We start from the raw sequence: 18036 nt of genomic DNA, 5'->3' as shown, positions 1-18036 counted from the left end.
TTTTGGTAACCAAATAGCATTTTATCATTAGTAATCGAATGGCTTAAAAACCTCCTAACCACTGAGGGTTCTAGAGGGGAGGGGGGTGGGAGGATGGGTTAGCCTGGTGATGGGTAATAAAGAGGGCACGTTCTGAATGGAGCACTGGGTGTTATGCACAAACAATGAATCATGGAACACTACATCAAAAACTAATGATGTAATATATGGTGATTAACATAACAATAAAAATTTTTTAAAAAAGAAAAAAAAAAACCTCCTAACCAGCAAAATTCTAGCAAGTTAAGAAATTTCCATCAGTCTTTCAAATCAAATGAACTTGCTATACAAACAGGTGTCTAGAGCAGTTAATTTCCTCAACTTCCAGCTAACTTTGCACCTTGGATTATGTAGACTAGGTAGATTGCTTTGTTCAGATAATCCAGATTTTTGCCACAAATTTCCTTCACATTGTGTTAAGTAGATATACCTTTGTAATATCTCCATTGTATACATGAGAACTATTTATATCCTACATTTTATATTACGCTCTGGCCACATGAATGTAGGTGTCTTATCCAAACATACTAATTTATCACAGACTTAAGACTTTTACATAAAATATTACCTTGTTGGTTATTCAGAGTGGTTTCAGTAATTTGTCTAGGGATATTTTCATTTTAATTTAAAGACTGAAAATGAATAGACACTACTCTCTATTTGATACACTTGAATGAGACCAATTTGAAATGAAGTTAAGTATGTTTTAACCTCCAGTTTTTAAAATGTAGCATCTTGGATCAGGAAGGATGGTGCTCTGTAATTCTGTCAACTTGATTCCCAACTGTGGCAAATAGAAATGAATAACATATTTTAATTATGCTCTCGACAGGAACTGTTACGGCTGTGGAAGCATGAGTGTAAACGTGTCATAGCTGATCGTTTCACGGTGTCCAGTGACGTGACCTGGTTTGATAAGGCTTTAGTAGGTTTGGTGGAGAAGGAGTTTGGTGAAGAGAAAAAACTCTTGGTGGATTGTGGAACTGATGCTTATTTTGTGGACTTCTTGAGGGACGCACCTGAAGCTACAGGTAAACTATTGAGCGGAATTTGAAATTCCCCAAAGGGGTACCTGAAGACAGAATGTTCAGTTGAGGGATGTTGGATTTCTGTCTAGTGAGCTTCACTGAAACAAGCCGGAGACATTGTAGGTGCTCAGTAAATATAGACCGAGTGGATACTCCTGGAGTTCAGAGATGAACCATTTTTATGCATATTAGTCTCGCACATTAAGGTAGATTTGGGAGGCAAGACAGGGTAGAAGAAAGTGGCCAGGACTTATAGCTGTCATACAGTGGTAGGTTTGAGGAAGGGATCTACCACATGGTAACTGGGCGAGTCTCTGAGTGGTAGCTGTCATACAGTGGTAGGTTTGAGGAAGGGATCTACCACATGGTAACTGGGCGAGTCTCTGAGCTTTCTTGAACCTCATTCTCCTCATTTATGAAAATGGAAATATTAATATATGTACCATGGGGCACTGTGGGGAATAAATGAAATGTTATCTGTAGAGTGGCTTGGCAGTCTGCCAAATGAAAGGTAGCAAAAATAATGATAATTATTATTCAGGTCAGCCTGATTGTTAAAAATAGATAAACCTCAGATATCTGAGAAGACCATTGCCTATAATTGGTAAGAGATGGGCGACGTGCATATAAGCTTTCGTGGTTATGGTTCTATAAAAAATGGAGATGTATATTACTTTTCTTCTTATGAAAAGAGATAGTGCTCCAGTTACTTCTTTCCGTCAGAAATAACTGAGCTTAAGTAGAGTATTTTCTTTCATTTAATTACCTCTTTTAATACTGAGGGTAAATTTTAAATTAATTTCCATATTTAAAAAGGCATACTTAAATTCATGCTATTTATATCTTCTAAATGGTTGAAAATGACCATGCAGCACCTTTCTAGATTTGATAAGGATGTATTTGATCTATCAAAAGTTTCCGAGTGACAGTTGCAAAAGGAGGTTTACTGCTCGCTATGCAGTTAGAGGGATCCTTCCACAGAAAGAAGCTGACACATTTTATTTTAAATGAGGTCACACACATACAAAAATCCTGTAAGTGTAAGGGCATTTAAAATTAGAATTTATGTATCTCATTTTCTCTAATTCAGAAGGATAAATAATTAGAATTTATGTATTTTGTTTCTTTTAATTCAGAAGGCTAAATTATTGGATGATGGTTTTTGAGGAGCAAAGCACAATTACGTTTTTGGGGGGGTGGTCGTGTTGGAGGCAAACAACTAACCTTTTTTGACTTCAAAGCCCTTTGTTTCTCAAAGCTTGAGTTGAACATTTATGAAACACTGAAGGGACTATTGAAATTCAATTAGTGAGAGCTTTGCAAATAAGCCAATCTTCATGATTATGTTACATCAGTTTTCTTGCTTTGTCATAAAAAGGTTAATATGCTATTATATTAGGACAGGGTCAATTGAAAATAATTATGTACTGCTAGATTTGGAAGAGCCACTCACTCTTCTAGTACCCAGTGAATTTCTAAGTTGTTATTGGCATATTCAACTCACGTGTCACTTTTTTTCCTGTTACTAATGTTAACTGATGGAGAACTAATATATGCCCAATTTAGCTTTCTTTTGGCATTATGCTTTATATTCAAAGATGGAAAAGTGTTACACTGGTACATTATGTGTTTCTAATTTTTTAAAAAAGTATATTGATTTTAGTACATCTTTTCTCAGTGACATAATTCATTTATTTAGGAAATTATTATTCTACCCTCTACCTCCATTCCCCAAAATTCACTTCTGTCTTCACTACTAACTTGAAATTCCTGATTCATAGGAATTTCCTGAACAAATGCAATGACCTTTTCCTTTTTTTCTTATTAAAAAACCTTTTAAGTCTTGACCTCTCTAACTGATTCTGACATTAAATCCCTACTTTTTCGACCTTCATTTTGACCATTAAGCGAATACCCCTGGAAGATTCCTTGAAATGCCAATACTCAGTTATGGATTTGGATTAAATTCAATATATATGACATTATTTGAAATAGGCCCTTTCTAGACAGGAAAGAACTAAGACTGGGTAGGATCACAAGAATTCCAATGCTTTTACTATTGTTTGCTTACTTTTTTTTCTTTTAAAGATTTATTTATTTACTTGAGAGAGAGAGTGAGAGAGAGGGAGTGCCTGCGAGTGGGGGGAGAGGCAGAGGGAGAGAGAGAATCTCAAGCAGACTCCCCGCTGAGCATGAAGCCCATGGGGGCTCCATCCTAGGACCCTGAGATCATGACCTGAGCCGAAATCAAGAGTCAAACACTCAACCAATGGAGCCACCCAGGCACCCCTGCTTTCTTTTTTTTTTTTTTTTAATTTTATTATGTTATGTTAATCACCATACAGTACATCATTGGTTTTTGATGTGGTGATCCACGATCCATTGTTTTCGTATAACACCCAGTGCTCCATGCAGTACGTGCCCTCCTTAATACCCATCACCGGGCTAACCAATCCCCCCTCCCCCCTCCCCTCTAAAACCCTGTTTGTTTCTCAGAGTCCATAGTCTCTCATGGTTCATCTCTCCCTCCAATTCCACCCCCCCATTTTTCCCTTCCTTCTCCTAATGTCCTCCATGCTATTCCTTATGTCCCACAAATAAGTGAAACCATATGATAATTGACTTCCTCTGCTTGACTTATTTCACTTAGCATAATCTCTTCCAGTCCCATCCATGTTGATGTAAAAGTTGGGTATTCATCCTTTCTGATGGCTGAGTAATATTCCATTGTATATATGGACCACATCTTCTTTATCCATTCATCTGTTGAAGGGCATCTCGGCTCTTTCCACAGTTTGGCTATTGCGGACATTGCTGCTATGAACATTGGGGTGCATATGGCCCTTCTTTTCATTACATCTGTGTCTTTGGGGTAAATACCCAGGAGTGCAATTGCTGGGTCATAGGGTAGCTCTATTTTTAACTTTTTGAGGCACCTCCACACTGTTTTCCAAAGTGGCTGTACCAACTTGCATTCCTACCAACAGTGTAAGAGGGTTCCCCTTTCTCCACAACCTCTCCAACATTTGTTGTTTCTTTCCCTGTCCATTTTTGCCATTCTAACTGGTGTAAGGTGGTATCTCAGTGTGGTTTTGATTTGAAGTTCCCTGATGGCTAATGATGATGAACATTTTTTCATGTGTCTGTTAGCCATTTGTATGTCTTCTTCAGAGAAGTGTCTTTTCATCTCTTCTGCCCACTTTTTGACTTGATTATTTGTTTTTTGGGTGTTGTGTTTGAGAAGTTCTTTATAGATTTTGGATACCAGCCCTTTATCTGTAATGTCATTTGCAAATATCTTCTCCCATTCTGTGGGTTGCCTCTTTGTTTTGTTGACTGTGTCCTTTGCTGTGCAGAAGCTTTTTATCTTGATGAAGTCCCAAAAGTTCATTTTTGCTTTTGTTTCACTAGCTTTTGGAGATGTATCTTGAAAGAAGTTGCTGTGGCCAATGTCAAAGAGGTTACTGCCTATGTTCTCCTCTAGGATTTGGATGGATTCCTGTCTCACATTGAGGTCTTTCATCCACTTTGAGTTTATCTTTGTGAATGGTGTTAGAGAATGGTCGAGTTTCATTCTTCTGCATGTGGCTGTCCAATTTTCCCAGCACCATTTGTTGAAGAGACTGTCTTTTTTCCATTGCATGTTTTTTCCTGCTTTGTCAAAGATTATTTGACCATAGAGTTGAGGGTCCAAATCTGGGTTCTCTATTCTGTTCCATTGGTCTGTATGTCTGTTTTTGTGCCAGTCCCATGCTGTCTTGGTGATCACTGCTTTGTAATATAGCTTGAAATCGGGCAGCGTGATGCCCCCAGCTTTGTTTTTCTTTTTCAACATCTCCTTGGCGATTCGGGGTCTTTTCTGATTCCATACAAATTTTAGGATTGTTTGTTCCAGCACTTTGAAAAATGTCATTGGAATTTTTTTTTTTTTTTTGTCATTGGAATTTTGATCAGGATGGCATTGAAGGTATAGATTGCTCTGGGTAGCATAGACATTTTAACAATGTTTATTCTTCCGATCCATGAGCATGCAATGTTTTTCCATCTTTTTGTGTCTTCTTCAATTTCTTTCATGAGTGTTTTGTAGTTCCTAGAGTATAGATCCTTTACCTCTTTCGTTAGGTTTATTCCGAGGTATCTTATCGTTTTTGGTGCTATTGTAAATGGAATCGTTTCTCTAATTTCTCTTTCAATAGTTGCGTTGTTAGTGTATAAGAAAGCAACGGATTTCTGTGCATTGATTTTGTATCCTGCCACATTACTGAATTGCTGGATGAGTTCTAGTAATTTGGGGGTGGAGTCTTTTGGGTTTTCCACATAAAGTATCATGTCATCTGCGAAAAGAGAGAGTTTGACTTCTTCTTTGCCAATTTGAATACCTTTTATTTCTTTTTGTTGTCTGATTGCTGTTGCTAGGACTTCTAGTACTATGTTGAACAATAGTGGCGAGAGTGGGCATCCTTGACGTGTTCCTGATCTTAAGGGAAAGGCTCTCAGCTTTTCCTCATTGAGGATGATATTCACTGTGGGTTTTTCATAGATGGATTTTATGAACTTGAGGAATGTTCCCTCTATTCCTATACTCTGAAGAGTTTTAATCAGGAAAGGATGTTGTATTTTGTCAAATGCTTTTTCTGCATCAATTGAGAGGACCATATGGTTCTTCTCCCTCCTCTTATTAATGTGTTCTGTCACATTGATTGATTTGCGAATGTTGAACCACCCTTGCATCCTGGGAATAAATCCCACTTGGTCATGGTGGATGATCCTTTTAATGTATTGTTGGATCCTATTAGCTAGGATTTTGTTGAGGATTTTGAAATCCATATTCATCAGGGATATCGGTCTGAAATTGTCCTTTTTGATGGGGTCTTTGCCTGGTTTGGGGATTAAGGTAATGCTGGCCTCATAGAATGAGTTTGGAAGTTTTCCTTCTATTTTTTGAAACAGCTTCAGTAGAATGGGTATTATTTCTTCTTTGAATGTTTGGTAGAATTCCCCAGGGAATCCATCAGGCCCTGGACTCTTGTTTTTGGGGAGGTTTTTGATCACTGCTTCAATCTCCTTACTGGTTATTGGCCTACTCAGGTTGTCAATTTCTTCCTGTTTCAGTCTTGGCAGCTTATAGGTTTCCAGGAAGGCCTCCATTTCATCCAGATTGCTCAGTTTATTGGCATATAGTTGTTGATAATAATTTCTAATAATTGTTTCTATTTCCTGGTGTTAGTCATGATCTCTCCCCTTTCATTCATAATTTTATTAATTTGAGTCCTTTCTCTTTTCTTTTGGATGAGTCTGGCCAGTGGTTTATCAATCTTATTAATTCTTTCAAAGAACCAACTTCTAGTTTCGTTGATCTGATCTACTGTGTTTCTGGTTTCTAATTCATTGATTTCTGCTCTAATTTTAATTATTTCTCTTCTAATGTGTGGCTTAGGCATTGTTTGTTGCTTTTTCTCTAGTTCTTTAAGGTGTAGAGTTAGTTGGTGAATTCGGGATTTTTCTATTTTTTTGAGTGAGGCTTGGATGGCTATGTATTTCCCCCTTAGGACCGCCTTTGCAGTATCCCATAGGTTTTGGACCGATGTGTTTTCGTTCTCATTGATTTCCATGAATTGTTTAAGTTCTTCTTTGATTTCTTGGTTGACCCAAACATTCTTGAGCAGAGTGGTCTTTAGCTTCCAAGTGTTTGAATTTCTGCCAAATTTTTTTCTTGTGATTGAGTTCCATTTTTAGAGCATTGTGGTCTGAGAATATGCAGGGAATAATCTCAATCTTTTGGTATCGGTTGAGACCTGATTTGTGACCCAGTATATGGTCTATTCTGGAGAAAGTTCCATGTGCGCTCGAGAAGAATGAGTATTCTGTTGTTTTAGGGTGAAATGTTCTGTAAATATCTATGAGGTCCATCTGGTCCAATATATCATTCAAAGCTCTTGTTTCCTTGTTGATTTTCTGCTTAGATGATCTGTCCATTGCTGAGAGTAGAGTATTGAGGTCTCCTACAATTAACGTATTGTTATCAATATGACTCTTTATTTTGGTTAACAGTTGGCTTATGTAGATGGCTGCTCCCATGTTGGGGGCATAGATATTTACAATTGTTAGATCTTCTTGTTGGATAGACCCTTTAAGAATGATATAGTGTCCTTCTGTGTCTCTTATTACAGACTTTAGTTTAAAATCTAATTTGTCTGATATAAGAATTGCTACCCCAGCTTTCTTTTGAGGTCCGCTGGCATGGAAGATGGATCTCCATCCCTTCACTTTCAGTCTGGATGTATCTTTAGGTTCAAAATGAGTCTCTTGTAGACAGCATATGGATGGGTCCTGTCTTTTTATCCAATCTGCAACCCTGTGCCGTTTTATGGAGCATTTAGGCCATTCACGTTGAGAGTGATTATTGAAAGATATGGATTAATTGTCATCATGTTGCCTGTGAAGACGTTGTTTTTATAGATTGTCCCTGTAAATTTCTGTTGTAGATCACTCTTGGGGTCTTTCTCCTTTTATAGAACCCCCCTTAATATTTCTTGCAGGGCCGGCTTAGTGGTCACATACTCTTTCAACTTCTGCCGGTCGTGGAAGCTCTGCATCTCTCCATCCATTCTAAATGAAAGCCTTGCCAGATAAAGTATTCTTGGCTGCATGTTCTTCTCATTTAGTACCCTGAATATGTCTTGCCAGGCCTCTGGCTCGCCAGGTCTCTGTGGATAGGTCTGACGTTATTCTGATGTTCCTCCCTCTGTACGTAAGGAATCTCTTCCCCCAACTGCCCTTAAGATGGTTTCCTTGGTTCTAAGATTTGCAAGTTTTACTATTACATGCCGGGGTGTTGGCCTGTTTTCCTTGATCTTAGGAGGGGTCCTCTCTGCCTCTAGGACTTGAATGTTTGTTTCATTGCCCAGACTAGGGAAGTTCTCAGCTACGATTTGCTCAAATACATCTTCTATTCCTCTCTCTCTCTCCACTCCCTCCGGGATTCCAATTATTCTGACATTGGAACGCTTCATGGTGTCACTTATTTCTCTGATTCTATTTTCATGGATTCTGAGTTGTTTTTCCCTGGCCTCCTCTTTTCCCTTTTTATCTATTATATTGTCTTCCAGGTCGCTTATTCGCTTTTCTGCCTCAGTTACCCTAGCTCTTAGATTATCTAGTTTGGATTGGATCTCATTGATAGCATTTTTAAGTTCTGCCAATTCCCCTTTATTTCTGCCCTTAGAGACTCTGTGTTGCCATTAATTGATTTCTCCATTCTAGCCATTGTCTTCACAATTGCTAGCCTGAATTCCATCTCCGACATCTTGGTTATATCTGCATCCATTTGTAAATCTGCAGCGTAAGTCATAATCTCTGAGTCTTTTCTATTCTGGGGGCTCGTCCTCCTAGTCATTCTGTTGATGGGTGTTTCAGGGAATGTACAGAGTCCAAATTATTGACCAGAACCCAAGCAAGATGCACCTGTTTTCTTGGGACCTTAGGGTTGCTGGCCTCTTGTTTTCCCAGCCTGTCTTCTGCGGGAGGGGCCTGCCGTGCTGTTACTCAGGCAACCCTGTTTGGGCGGAGTTGCCCTGCCCCCCTGTGGCAGGGGATGGGCTCAGTGGGAATCAGTTTTTGGGGCTTTTGTTCTCTGGCGGCTTTCCCTGGTGGCTTTCCGCGTCTCTTCCGCGAGTCAGAGCAGAAGAGACCGTTTCCAACCCTCTGCCTCAGAGCAGAGAGACCGCAGTCTGTTCTTCAGTGAGCTCTCCAGGCCACACTGTCTCCGTTTCTGTCCGTGCTGCTATAAACTGCAGCGGCCTGGGTTGTGCGCCCCTCCGCAGCGCCCCCAGTCCTGCCTCCAGGTCGGGCACGTCTCTGCCCTTTGTGCTTCTAAAACCGCCAGCTGCTCCCAGTTTGTGCGCTTGCGACCCCGCTGCTCCGGGTTTCCACCCCGGGGGCTGCCCTAAAGTGTCCCCGCCGCTACTGGTCTGCGAGTCTGTGCCCCATCCCCAGAGCACGAGGCTGTCGCTCACCAGCGGTGTAGGATCCCCACGGCCAGGCACCCTCCCGCTGCCGTTTGTCCTCAGATATCTGCCCGCAGAATCACAGCTCCCCGCTTCGTACCTCAAAACCAACCACCTGCGATATTCTGTTTATAGAGATCCAGATCTTCTTACATCTCAGGCTGGTTTCGTGGGTGCTCAGAGTGGTCTGGTAGATATCCAGCTCAATTCCGGGGACCAGTTGAAATAGGGTCCCTTACTCCTCTGCCATCTTTCCCCCGATCTATTGCTTTCTTTTCTTTTCTAAAAATATATAATATGGCATTTGGATGAAAATCGGTATTATTGAGTGTGAAATTGTCGAGCTATGAGTGTATTAATTTAGGTTGAAGGAACTAGTAAAGCCCAGTGATATGAAGAAAACAAATTCTTTTTCCCTAATCCCAGGTGAAACACCCGAGGAGGCTGATGCTGAAATGCCCAAAATTTATGAGCCAATTGAATCTTTCGATCACCTAAAGGAGCGCTTGAATATGTTCCTGCAGCTGTACAATGAGAGCATCCGTGGCACTGGCATGGATTTGGTGTTCTTCGAGGACTCCATGGTTCACTTAGTCAAGGTCAGTGGCCATACCCTGTGACACCTCCCCAGAGTGATGGACGCTTGGCTTCACACTAGAATTTTTTCCCTCCTCTTTCGTTTTCATCTCCTGGAAGAATATTCAGTTTGAAAATAAACTCAATGCCATATTCCAATTTAATTTCTAAACTGAATGCAACATGTCACACCTATAGGCTGAAAATCAGCTGGAATATCAGAGCATGGATACTTCAAATGTGTGATATAATTTTATTCAGTGTTGCTATATGGCTGCCAGCTCAGTGTTTTCACCACATAGAATGAATGTGGTTGACATCTGAGTTCAAAGCACAGGCAAAAAGTCTGCTTATGTTTTTGCATTATGCAAAAGAGAGCAGTAAAAAATAGTGCATAAACTTTGAAGACACTATGCTCAGTGAAAGAAACCAGTCACAAAAGGATAAATACTGTTATGATTCCACTTATTGGAGGTACTTAGTATAGTCAAAATCATAGAGACAGCAAGTAGAATAGTGATTGCCAGGGGCTTGGGGGTAGGGAGAATGCAGAGTGTTTAATGGTACAGAGTTTCATTTTTGCAAGATGAAAAGAGTTTTGGAGATAGTTGTTGGTCGCACAAAAATGTAAATGTACTTAATGCCATTAAACTATGTGCTTAATAGTTAAGACGGTAAATTTTATGTTATATATATTTCACCACAGTTAGAAATGATAATTAAAAAAGAATGCATAAACAATTGATTTTGAGCTGGATGAAAATTCTCTTAGAATGAAATCCACCAGGAAAGTACATTTTCCTTTCTACTTTGTCACAGGAGTCATTCCAGTATCTATTCATAGGAGAGTTGACTCTCCAAGGTTGGAAGTAAAATATATTATTTATTCGATAACTTATGTGATCTAATTTCTCTGTGGTGGAAGATACTGCCATTTTAAATATGTTGTTGATATTCTCACTCTGTTGATGTCAGTTACTTTTTCAGACTACATCCTTTTAGTTAGAAAGAGGATAGCTCGAGGCTGTATTCCATTACTTAGGTTAAACCATAAGGAAAAATCTCATAATTATAAATTGTCACCTCTGATAATTACTGAATCTAGAGTTCATCTAGGTGACCCTCCCTTTGAAAGTAGAAGAGGGTGGGGAAGGCTGGAGTATGTCAGGGAGGAGGAGGAAGACAGAGTGGCCATTTTAGGTTGAGTGTCCCCCCACATGAGGGCATATAGCTTGGACATTCTGAATTCTCAGAGTCTGAGACATCTGTACTGAATTGTGAGCAAAAATGTTCTTCCAAATATAAATAATGATAGCAATTCTGTCATACTTACTGATTAAAAAGAAGAAGAATGAAAGAAAATAAATAATACCAAAGGCAACTTTATAACTAATGTCTTTTGGAGACAAAATCTGATATGCCTAGGATTTCCTAATGGCTCAGATTGAAGATGAGACTATTTATGTTAGTCTTATGTTTGAGCTAGTTTTCTAGAACTCTCTCATTTCTATGTTTCATGCACAGACGATGCACGATGACCATTTCTTCACAATGTGGAGACTTGACATTTGAGGCACGTGTGACTTAGCATAGGGTCTTTGACTGTTTTCCCTCAATTTCCCTCTCAGCCTCTTGTGTCTGCTTTGGAATTGGCTGAAGAATTTGTGACTGGAGTTTTTGAGCTAAGATATAAGATATAAGCTAGGATATAAGATATCCTAGGCAGACCTTCTCTTCTACTCTCTTGTTTCCTGGGGACAGTACATCCAAACTGTGTTGTGTGGATGTGAACCTTGAAATGTGTGACTTAGTCATAAGACATGATAAAAGTCAAGAGACAGAATTAAGATGAAATTAAGATGAAAACTGCAGCAAAACAAGTTGTGATATGAGACCAGACATATTTCTTGATTCCCTTCTTCATTAAGATAAAGATTTTCTTTCAAAACACAGAGAGTATCTCTGTGATAGTTCTTTTGCCTCTTTGGTAAAGAATCAGACCATGGTGTGTGTGATTTCTCATGGTCTAACCCCTGTATAACACTCTAGCCTGTGGCTTGTGCTCTGCTTAGCATGTAATCCAGAAAAATCAGCTACCCATGATGAAACATACCCTGCTTCCAGAGCACTTCACCCCTATGCCTTCCCAGCAAATGTTGCCTCATGTGGAATTTATTAATGTGTGTGTTTGTTTTCCCTTCTGGGCAATAAGCTCTGTGAACGTGGGCATCCAATTTATTCACCTCCGTATTCACAAGATAGAGAATAGGCACACTTGAGATACTTGATAAATAGGTTTGGAATTTAACCCAGGACCCAGTGTGGCCCCAAATCACCCTTTGCTGCCTCATCTCCTGATATTTCTGTACCTAGCACTGAAGTTACCCCTCTATAGGGATACCTCAGGCCTTTTGTTGACTCTGAGACTTCCTGCATCTCATTTCCTCTTTTTTTTTTTTTAAAGATTTTATTTATTTATTTGACAGAGAGAGACACAGCGAGAGAGGGAACACAAGCAGGGGGAGTGGGAGAGGGAGAAGCAGGCTTCCCACCTAGCAGAGAGCCCGATGCGGGGCTCGATCCCAGGACTCTGGGATCATGACCTGAGCCGAAGGCAGACACTTAACGACTGAGCCACCCAGGCACCCCTCATTTCCTCTTCTTAAAATGTAGCTCAGCTCCTGACTGGCATGTCCCCTTCTTTGTACGAGGGACTTTAATTATCTTTCAAGATCCAGATCACACTCCAGCTCCACAACTAAGACTTGCCTCTACCCAGCAGCACTGTTTCCTTCACTACCATTCTTACCTGTTTCTGCATTCGCCATGGAATGTGTATCCCCACATTTCTGTTAATAGGTCTCTCTCCTCTGCTAGCATGTGAGCATCTGTGGGGCAGGATGGGCATTATTAATTTTTAAAATATTTGCTAAAGGGATTGAAAAATGAATATTTCTATCTCACAATCTGTGTAGAGTAAGACAAAAGAGTCCCATTTAAAAGTATTACTTGATTGTGTTTTCTCATTTAATTTCTATTTGTAATTAGACTATGAGTTTTTGAGTCTCTTTTAAACCCTTCTGCTTGCTTGTTCACATCTATGTTCATTTGTAGTATATGGTTTGTTTACCATGTGCTAGAACCTAGGAATGGAAAATTTTAATATAAGACCTAGGCCTAGTTTCAGGAAAAGATGTTGGTGAACCTAATTAATTAACAACAATTATTTAAACCCTTAATATATTCACCAACACCAATGAAAGGAAATGGTTATGACAAAAACTGTATATTTTGAAAAATGTTAACCAAGGAAAGACACCGAAGATTCTAGTGTGGTTTTCTGTAGCTCCTTACCTGCCATATCTGTGCCTCTTGAAGGAATATCAGGGAAATAATATGAATAGACATTGGCAAATCATTCTTGCCAGTACCGTTCCTTCCCTGCCTACAACAACTTTGGAGAGAATCGTGGGCAGGGTGAGTAGGGGCCTGGAAAGATGGGTGTGTCCCTCACCTATTCTGAGGGCTCTCAGATCCACCGCAGAGACAAGAAAATGGTCTTCATTTCCCAGGCTCACACTAAATTGGGGGGAATAATCTAAAAGTCAAGAGTAGTCCCAACACTTTATTATACCTAAATAAGAAGAAAACAAGAGTAGTCCCAACAGGAGTAAGTATTGCCCCTGCCAGATGAGGTAATCCTGAGAAAGGATGTTTAGCAGTACACTGGCAGGATACAGAGCCCAGGTCACCCCAGGAGGCTTCCACCAGCTGCAGAGAAGTGACCCTTCTCAGCCCTGTCTCACTCTCTGTTATTATTCTATAGAAAAGTGGGTATCACAGTAATTCCCCAGGCTCAAACTGCCATTAGGAGGGAAAGAGAAAGAGTTACCATACTCCATGGAGTATGGAGAAGAAAGCACCAAGGAGAATCCTACACTGAATCCCCTCTAGGTGGGTGTTGGAAGCCAGGTGGTAGAAGCAGTTCATCAATAACAATAAAGCTAAAGAAACATGGACTTCCACCACAAGGGGGACTTGAATTAGTCTGGGACTACTGACTGGCCCACCCATATTTACTTCTTGGTCGATTCCTTAGGTCTCACTGACTGTGCCAAATAATAGGAGGGTGTTTATGTTTGTTTTCTTCCTTCTCCTCCTCTTCCTCCTCCTCTTCTTTTTAAAAATTCCATCACCTGTACCACATTTTGGGAATTTCCTTCCCTTCGATTTAAACTCTCTGTCATTTTTCAAATGTAGAGGATATTCTAATCAACTGTGTGTTCTGTATTCCAAGGATACACATTGTCTTGAAATTTCAGTCTCTTTCCTGTCCCACTGCATTAGGTTGGGAGACTAAAAGGAAACCTCCGCATCCCCTTTATTTTTCTCCTTAAAAACCCAGAGCAGGCCATAGGGGTAGTTTGGGTTGACATTTCGGTACTGGTCTCTTCAAGTTTCCCAAAAGCACCCCCCAACACACACCCTCTTCAAACATCATTCTCTTTCAGAAATACCCTCCTTCATCCAGCCAGTGTATCTCTCCATGCTGATCCTGAGACACTTATGTCTTCCCAAATGCTTACAGTGCATAAATAGGAAAAAATGGAATATTTTCACATTGGACAATGATATGTGCCTTTTCTCTTCCATATTCTAGATCTCACGTGTCATTGGCACACCCCGGGGAAATGCCCTCCTGGTTGGAGTGGGGGGATCAGGAAAACAGAGCCTGACAAGGTTGGCTTCATTCATTGCTGGCTATTCTTCCTTCCAGATCACTCTGACAAGGTAACACGCTTTCGCTTTAATTAACCTGAAATGGATTTTGATAGCAGGTTTTCAGAGGCCACTTGAACTTAATGCATTTATATTATATATAAGGAATCAATCATTTCCTTCCTAAATGTAGACTTATCATCGTCCCCTTTCAACCTTTATTATAGATCAGGAAGTTTTCACATTAATAATTTGCTTTTGAAGTATTTCAGCCTCTTATAATAGTGAATAACTGCCTCCCTGTTTTTATGTTATGCATGCCATGTATATTCTATGTATTCCTCTTGGTGTATTTCAGAAGAAATTTATCCCTACTACATGTTAGTTCAGATTTCAAGAATGTTAATAAACTAGTAAAGTAGATGAAAACTTTATATTGATTAACTCATACATTTAGAAATATTTATGGAACACTGGCTATGTGTCAGGCACTGGGAGGTGCTGGGGAGTTCATGCTGAGCAAGGTAAACCTGGCTTGTGTCATCACAGAGCTTCTAATAGTCAAGGGGGTCAGACAGTGGAGCAATTCATTCAGGAAGGTGTCATACGTAGGTGCTGTCTGCTGGGAGAAAATAAATGAAGACCAACCAGCTCCTGTTGTAACATGAGGGAGGGATTCCTAACCTAGTCTGGGGGATGGTCAGAAAAGGCTTCCTGGAGGAAAAGATGTTTAAACTGAGACCTGAGTACAAATAGGAATTATCTCAGAAAAGAGGTGAGGTGAAGAGTGTTCCAGGCAAAAGGGTCAGTACCTGTGAAGTCACATTGAGGCCTGGAAGAAGTTCAATATGGCGGGCTGTGCAGTGTGAGATAGCAAGTGGGAAAGGAATAGAAATGGAGGTCTTTGAAGGTATGATAAGGAATTTGGACTTTATCCTAAAACAACAGGAGACCATTAATGAATTACTGCTAGGGAGGGCCTGTGGGTTTGTATGTACAGAAAACGGATGGAAGGAGCTCAACGGAAATAGTTACAAGGCTGTCTCAGGGATCTAGGCAAGAGATGATGGGTCAGGAGTGGGAGCAGTGAGAATGGAGAAAAAAGCACAGACTCAGGATCACTGGAAAGTTGAACTTTTGGACTTGGTCCATCCTAGTTCTGGCTTGGGAAGCTGGCCGCCTGAAGCATACACTCATCAAGGTAGGGAACCCCGGGAGGGTCGTCCTTGGTCATATATGTGTGTGAGGGTGGAACTAGGAAGTGAAGAGTCAGCATGGAGAGATACGCAGGGGTGATTCAGAGGGACTGAACAGAATTTCAGGATTAACCAAGATGAGAGGTAAGAGGCCAATTTGGGAACTTTAGTTGGGCTGAGAATTATTAGAGGTTAACTTGTAGGTGTGGGAGAAGGAAGTCTTGCCTGTTGGCCATGCTCTAGAGCTTTGGCTTGGCCCAGTTGGGCAAAGCATCCCTCCATCTCTTCCTGTTGGAGGCCCATAGATACCTGCTAGGACAGCGATTGAAAATTATTAAATCTGGGTTTAAGATCCAGGTATTCGAGTTGTTGTCAGACTTTTCATTTGGTCCGAATTATAGGCTTTTGCTTGGAGAATAAATCCAAAAGGTTGCTGTTTGTTTTTCAAGTACTAGGACAGAGAGAAATAATTACCTTGTGTATAATTCTTCTAGTTTGTGGATAGCAGTAGAGTTAGGTAAAAGATAACCTATACAGGAAAGAGACTGGACTCTGAGATTTTTGTTCCTAATATTTTTATAAAGCCTTATAATGTTCAAAGCACTTTTATATGCATAGGCTAGTTTGGTCTTCAAAGCAACTTTATCAGTTAGCAGGGCATATAATCATATTAGCCTATCTTACAGCTGAGATGCAGAGACTATCACTTGTCTGAAATCCCAGATCTGCCTGGGAATTGACCACAGTATTTCTGGTTTCTGGTCTGGCTTGACTTTCATTCTACCATACTGCCTCAAGAAAAATGTCTTGCAGCTCCTCTCTCTGTGATCAATTAGTTCCTCCATATGTCATAGTGGGAATGCTCCATTATGATGAAAAGGAAGGCCAAAGCCTTTGCCTTCTCACACCTTCAAGAGACCATCTTACTGCCCAAGCCTCTGCATAGCTACGTGGCCAAGAATCAGCAAGCAAGAGCCTCACATTTGGGAAGCACAGCCATGTGTTAGAGGGCTGAGGCCATTATCTGAGGCAGTGGGCCCTTGATCCAGGGGACTGGGCTGAAAGTTTTCCCAAGTCAGGAGAAGCTTTCTCTCTCTCTCCAGTGGAGGACTGCATGTTTGAAATTCTTTTCTAATCTCTCAGATCACACTTCTGCAGACATTTTCTTAAAATATTGATGTATCGTGGTGGGATTTCTGGTTCTAGGATTTAGGTTTTAGATGATCAAAAAGCACAGAACATAGAGTTAAATAGTAGCTTTAAAAAAAATCAGAAGGCCATTTGCTCTTGTGCTCTGAACTCTGAGTTTATTTAATAACATAAAATTCAAATGATAATTTAGTAAATCTGAATCTCCAGGATTGGAATATCTTTATTTTTACTTTTGGAGGTATTGGGCTACTCTGTTTTGGGACATCTCTAATATTTCATGACTGCAGGCTGATTTCCACTTTATAAAGGATTGCTTTTGTCAGTGAAAGAAGATTTAGAGTGGGATATTTCATGTTTTCAGCTGTTCTATTACAGTAGACTGATTGCTCAGAAAACTCTTTTACAGGGGACCCAAAGATGCAATGAAATAATTGTGTTGGGGGATGAGAGGGCACCATTTTTTTTAAAGATTTCATTTCATTTTATTTTATTTTACTTTTTTTAAAAATTTTATTTTTAAGTAACCTCTATACCCAATGTGGGGCTCGAACTTACAACCCTGAAATCTGGAGTCATATGCACTTCTGACTGAGCCAGCCAGGCGTCCCAAGAGGGCACCATTTGAATTAGGGCATTTTCCTCAGCCTATATAATTAAAGCTTGAAATGATTTAATTTCGATTAATTTATGAGGTATCTTCTAAAATACCAATTGCAGGACGCCTGGGTGGCTCAGTCATAAAGCGTCTGCCTTCAGCTCAGGTCATAATCCCAGGTCCTGGGATCGAGTCCCGCATTGGGCTCCCTGCTCAGCAGGGTGCCTGCTTCTGCCTGCCGCTCTCTCTGCTTGTGCTCATGCTCTGACAAATAAAAAAAAAAATCTTAAAAAAAAATACCAATTACTGATGGGTGCGTAATAAACATTCCAATTTGACTTTTGTATTAGCCTTACCACCAAATATTTTCAAAATGAAGCATACCCATTTAGATGACATTTAGTTGTGGTAAAAATGATATTTTGGTTTCAGGTTGACTTTTCACTCTAGATTTTTATTTTGCGTGTAAAAAATTAATTATAATAGTTAATGAAATATGGAGTTTAAAAACCAGTTTCATATTTGCAGGTAAATATAATGTTACTTGACTTGATGTTAACTAGACTTATTGTGGTGATCATTTTGCAATATATACAAGTATGGAAATATGTTGTGTACCTGAAACTAAGATAATGTTATATGTCAGTTATGCCTCAATGGAAAAAATAGCTCTTAACTTTCATGAGTGGTGAAGTACTCAAAATTTTACCAAGATGTGCCTCTAT

General features: G+C 40.0%; 1 protein-coding gene across 1 annotated transcript in view; it reads left to right on the top strand.

Annotated features, from left to right (window-relative positions):
• DNAH5 (dynein axonemal heavy chain 5) overlaps window positions 1-18036 on the top strand; it is a 216419-nt gene that overhangs the window by 118341 nt on the left and 80042 nt on the right. The window contains exons 51-53 of the mRNA XM_078066500.1: window positions 872-1070; window positions 9500-9672; window positions 14310-14440. Coding sequence (XP_077922626.1) covers window positions 872-1070; window positions 9500-9672; window positions 14310-14440 — 503 coding nt within the window. The remainder of the gene's footprint in view (window positions 1-871; window positions 1071-9499; window positions 9673-14309; window positions 14441-18036) is intronic.

Source organism: Halichoerus grypus, chromosome 2, assembly GCF_964656455.1.
Source record: "Halichoerus grypus chromosome 2, mHalGry1.hap1.1, whole genome shotgun sequence".
In the NCBI taxonomy this organism is placed as follows: domain Eukaryota; kingdom Metazoa; phylum Chordata; class Mammalia; order Carnivora; family Phocidae; genus Halichoerus; species Halichoerus grypus.
The sequence above is the reverse complement of the archived record's forward strand: the minus strand, read 5'-3'. Positions and strand labels throughout refer to the sequence as shown.